This window comes from Centruroides sculpturatus, unplaced genomic scaffold (genome assembly GCF_000671375.1).
Source record: "Centruroides sculpturatus isolate CEXI.00-Female unplaced genomic scaffold, Cexi_2.0 scaffold770, whole genome shotgun sequence".
Classification (NCBI taxonomy): domain Eukaryota; kingdom Metazoa; phylum Arthropoda; class Arachnida; order Scorpiones; family Buthidae; genus Centruroides; species Centruroides sculpturatus.
This window is the reverse complement of record NW_019384992.1, coordinates 309,231-315,230: the sequence shown is the minus strand read 5'-3', so window position 1 is coordinate 315,230 and position 6,000 is coordinate 309,231. Positions and strand designations below refer to the sequence as shown.

Here is a 6,000-nt window from a genome sequence, read left to right as displayed (position 1 = left end):
AATTTTTCGAAAAATTTCTTCTTAGTGTACATTCTCTTGACGTACCCTATTAAAACGCAATCAAAAACGCAAAAACCTGCATCTAAAATAGTATAATAGAAGCCAAGTTCTTCACAGTAAGCCTTAATCCTAACCATCTCCCTTCAGTGAGAGAAATTTTGACATGTATATTATATAAAAACATGTGCATATTCGAATGCAGTGTCGTGTCAAAATTTCAAAGGAATTGGTAGGAACAAGCAAACATTACATTTTTATTTATATAGATAGATAGATGATCTGCTTTAGTTCATTTTCACAGAAAAGCATAATGCCCCTCAGAAAAGCAAAAGCAAATTTAGGGCGTTGTACTCGTAGCGCCATCTGTTGGACATAAAAGCCTTAACCTAGATTATATCTTTTAATTTATATGAATGTTTAATGGAATAATATACAGCCTATGTCCACCATGAAGTTCCATTCTAAATATTGGTGAAAGAATTTTTGAAATCAGATGAGTAGCTTCAGAGATTACCCGCTACATCCAAACTTACTTACTTACAAACATTACCTCTTTATTATAATAGTATAGATGTGACACAGTGCCAAAGGTAGGTGTACCAAAAGATGTCTGTTGTAATGCAAGTGGATTTAGCCACTGATGGAGGACATGATGAAGGATTGGTTGGATGTAGTATGGTTATGTAGACCAGGAGCTTTTGTTAAGACAGAAGCCATGCTTGCTTCACAAGTTTCTGTGGTCATTTGACTGATGATATGAATAAAGCTATTGCAGAGAACATGGATTGTGTGGTTATCCCAGGCAGGATGACCACCCAACTCCAAGTTTTGAATGTTTGTGTCAACAAACAATTCAAAGATGATATAAGAGAACAATATCATTTCAGGCTTCTAAGTGGCCAATTTAACTTATGCCAGCTGGAAAAGTACAGAAACATTCTCCTCCAAGCCTTTGATATCCAAGTGATATCTTTCTGCAAATTCAAATTATAATCAAAATAACCATCAAAACTAATGTGCATTTAGAAAATTTAATATATTTTAATTGTGTTTATAATGAATGTTTCTACTCAAAAAATAATGAAATATATTAGAAATTGAAGAGATTCAATAATTTGCCATTTATGAAAGTTTAATCTCCAAATTTATGAATATAAATTGCATGAATTAACTATTGAAGTAACTATGAAATTTATTGAATTGCATCTGTAATTTTATGTGATTGTATCATTTGTGCATTTTCAATGGCAGTACTTTTGTAGAATTGAGTTGTTTATAAATAGTCTATCTGAAAAAAATTCAGATTTTAATAAATATAAAACTAAATAATAATAATGTAGTCAACAATTTCTGTAGATTTTATCTTAAACTTCTTAATTATCTATATCATTGATAATTTTTAATATTTATATATATATATATATATATATAATAAGTTGAGTAGAATTTAATTAGATGTTTACTTTATCCGAATTAAATGTCTGAATAAATTATTCAAATCTGGAAACACCGAAAATTATATTTTACATTAAATATAAGTGAGATCATTTACATCATTTATATATTTATAAACTTAATAATTTACTATAAATACGTGAGAATTTTAAAATATTTTGATATAATACAAGCAACAAGTTTAAAAATAAAGAAAAATGGCTGCTTAAAATTTGAAAACAGCGATCTTTAGTAATTCAATTTGATGCTCTACATCCTCATTGATAACGTTACCAATAAAATTGTTCAGAATTTTTATCATTTTGGATCAACTTTTTAATAAAATTATTCATGAAAATTATCTTTGCTTCAAGTAGTAATCATTAAATCGATCTAAAAAAATGACTATATTCATCATCATCTTTACAATAACTTGTCATAAACGATAACTTTTCCTTATTCTTGAATATCAGTTATGACGTGGGGAGAGTATCGGGAGTTTTTAGATGAAGTAAATATACATGAGAATTGATTTTGTTTTTGTAAAAAATTTAGAATTTTTAAAATATATTATCATGTATATTTATATATTAAATATGTAATTTAACAAGCAATTATTTACTGTGACATCGTCACAATGCTGGGATGTAATTTTTATTCATATTTTTAATTTATTTAATTTAAAATATATGCTCTCCACCTCAAATTAATAGTGTCTTGCTCCTGTACATCATACTTTTCCTGTTAGCAACAGAGTCGTAATGGTCATCTATCTAACTCTGTTCTCGAGATTAAGGAAAGACAGACGGACGGACGGACGATAATAGGAATTTATAGGTCCACAATTTTTTAAATAGCAGCCCGAAAATTAATTTAATTAATTGCTAGTTTTTATGAGGTATCAACAGTTTTTAGACAGAGAAAATACGAATTAAAATCTATTTTTTTCGTGAGAAATTGCGGCTTTTTTGGTAAATATTTTAATATATTATCCGGAAATATATAAAATATTTCCAGGATTAATTGTATTACTTGTAAATCAATTAAATTAATGATTTTCGTGTGTAGATTTACGATAAATACCGGATTATAAAATAGAATTTAGATCTTATTCGTTTTCTTAAATGAAAAATTTTAATAGATTCTTAAATGAATACTTTAGTTTATTGCCTGGAGTTGCATAATCATAAATTCTGAGTTTCTATTCCAAAGTATACGGTGATATCTTTATAATGATACATGGGAAATTATCAGAAAATGTATCTTAATATATATAAAGTAGGTTTTCTTGTAAAATTTCTATTTTTTAACGAAATATTTACTTTTAAATACTTTAAAATTTTTTAATATATTTTGATTATAAATAATTTTCTATATAATTAACATAATTATTAGAAAATTTAATTAATTAATTAAATAATTCTTAAGTTCAGTATATTAAAGTTCGCACTTTTAATAGATTCAAACTGGCTTAAGATTTTTATTTTTAAATGATTTTATAAAGTTAATTATTAACTAAAATTACGTGTTTTTTTAAATATTTAATTTAATAATTAGTATTTGCTCATTTATACCTGATTTTTCAACAAAGGTAAACAAAATAAAAGATTTATTCCTCTGTTAACATGTGTTTATAAAAAGGGAGGAAAATTAAATAAATGTGGAAAAATCTTAATTTGATAAACAGGTAAAAGTGTAATTTTTATGAATATTTATACTGTTTTCTTAGTGTTTTTAAAACAAATGATCCGTAGTTTGTTGCGGTTAATTTTAAATTTGATTAAGTACACGTTAATGTATGGCTAATGTGGATGTTGCAACATCTGCCAGGATAAAAGAGGAGAATACAAATTTGTTCATCATCTTTTCTTAATATTATAAATCTGGAATAATTTTTAAATTCATTAATTATAATTATATATACATGTTTAATTTTTTTTATTTTTTTTATACAAAAGCGCAAATTTTAGTATTAAGAATAAGTTCAACAGAATTACTTTAGTGTCATCTCATTAAGCTTGTTAAACAAGCGAATTATTTAAATATGTTGCTCGTTAAATTTAATTTGTACACTTTAATGTTGTACTTATTTAAATACAGTATGAAATTAAGTATATTATACTGAATGTACAAGATATATATATATATATATATATATGTAGACATGTTGTAACTAGACTTATTATAGTCCCAAGCTATAATACTTACGAGACTCTTCTCACTCCATCAAATAAGTTAAAAGCATGAGATTCTAAGCTACAGTCACGTGGCCCGAGTTTCTAAGCTTTAAATTATTTAATTTTTGTATATATAGGCCTTTTATATATGTATAACGACTGTAATTAATATGGGTACCTCCTCAGATACTTTATCAATAAAACTCCTCAAATAAGGAATTTATATGATTAATAAATTAAATTTTATAAAGTATTAAACGTAAATTAATTTAATAAAAATGAATTTATGATATACAATAAAGTTTTAGAGCATTGGTATATTATTGTCATCCTTCAATAACTGCAAATTTTTATTTATTTTTTTTAATAGAAAATTGAAATAAATTTTGTGGAAAATCGAATCACTTAGTTTCCATCTTTTATACTTGATTTAACTCGTTATGTTTTAAGTATTGTTTACATGCTCCAATTACCGATTTTTCGCTTGCATTTCCCGAAAATTACTCCTTTTATTTTCTTTTTTTTTTATTCAATTTTGGTCAAGTTTAGTGTATATTTTTTTCTTTTTTAATATATATATTAAAAAAACTAAGTGGAAATTTCTATAAGAATATATTTAAGAAGAATTGTATGATAATAAAATATAATTTTTCTTATCAGATTTAACGTTTCGGTAGCCACAAATGGTTCGGATTATTATAAATGTTGTGCTGGCTTCTGCATCGATCTGCTTCAGAAATTCGCAGATGACCTTAGTTTTACATACGATCTTTACGAAGTCGAAGATAAAAAATGGGGAGCGTTAAATGTAAGTATGGATTTTTATCAAATACAATTTTCCCATAATTATTCAACAATTCTCAAAATGACACACTAGTTTTCTCAAATTTCCTATGTAGCGCCATCTAATGTTTTAAAAATAAATTATTTTTTTATGATCTCTTTAACACTTGTGCCATTCTTATTTAATTTTTTAAAAAATAACAATATTATGCAACTAACTTTTACAGAACGGTACGTGGAATGGTCTGATAGCCGATCTTTTATCTCATAAATCTGACATCGTTGTTACTTCCTTCAAAATTAACTCAGAAAGACAAAGTGCCGTCGACTTTACCGTTCCTTTCTTAGAAACTGGAATTGCTATTGTTGTAGCTAAAAGAACTGGAATAATATCTCCCAAAGCATTCCTTGGTAAGCTTTTTTTTTCTCTCTTTTCCTTCATTCAGAATTAATTTGCATGAAAAAACAATTGAAAAATCCAGTGCCACGTTATCCTATGAACAAACAAGAGCAATTTCCTGGGTCTTCCACCAAGAGGGGACTTCAGGAATCTTTTATAAGAAATAGTCCCCCTCCCCGAAAATTTCCCAGAAGAAAAATGTCTGAATTCAACACTACGTGGGACCTCCTAATTTAAATATTTTTGGGTTTCCCAACGCTGGAAAAATCAAAAATTGAATTTATTTTTGTTTCAACGTAAAGGATCACAACAAGATTTTGAAATTTTTTACATAATTTTTACATAAATTTAATGTCAATAATAATATTAAAAGGGCATCGACTCTTGCAGAATAGCCTTTCGGAATGAATTTATCAAAATATTTTCTCTATTTATTCATAAAATATCCTTCAGATTAGCCAAGAAAAAATATATAAAAGAGGATTTAAGATTGGTAAATCTGGAAACAGAAAAATAAAAAGAAAAAAAAAACATTTTGATCCGATAAATGTTTGAATGGAATACTCTAAATATGGAAAGAAATATATAAATAAATAAAAAACACAAGTTGAGTGAGGATAGGAAAACAAAAACGGACTTATATATGAAGTACTTATACAACGAATAAATGTGATATCAAATAGATGTCAGTTATTGACAGCAAACACTACTCTTGGAGAGGTTGGTATATCCCGAGGCGAAGACAAGCCTTCACTGATATGTATTCTAACTGACATTTCGAGAACAAATAACTCGATATCAAAAAAAAAAAAAAACTCTACAGCTATTCTGTAGATGTTGGGATAATTCTTTAATTATGTCACAGTTTTTGTGTCTCCGTAGGAAGTTGCGATAAATAATTTATAAAGTCAATNCCTGTACATCATACTTTTCCTGCTAGCAATAGAGTCGTGCCTGTCATCTATCTAACTCATTTAAGGGGGAAATTTTGAATTGAAATGACGTGATTTCCGTTCTAAACCGAAAATTAGCTGACTTTTGGTCCACCCTTCTTATATGTATACTTACTTCCCAGGAAGCATTTAAATATATATTTATATTAATCTCGTAAATAATTCTCAAGAAGGTAATTAATGATTTAAGAAATGATTATATTTATTCATTTAGAAATGATAAAACGAAGTAGACACCTCATTTGTTTATTCT

General features: G+C 26.8%; 1 protein-coding gene across 1 annotated transcript in view; it reads left to right on the top strand.

The window, feature by feature from the left end:
• Positions 1–6,000, top strand: part of LOC111633043 (glutamate receptor ionotropic, NMDA 2B-like) — a 55,484-nt gene that overhangs the window by 27,915 nt on the left and 21,569 nt on the right. The window contains exons 8-10 of the mRNA XM_023377572.1: positions 4,272–4,419; positions 4,622–4,805; positions 4,877–5,012. Of these exons, the coding sequence (XP_023233340.1) occupies positions 4,272–4,419; positions 4,622–4,805; positions 4,877–5,012 (468 nt within the window). The remainder of the gene's footprint in view (positions 1–4,271; positions 4,420–4,621; positions 4,806–4,876; positions 5,013–6,000) is intronic.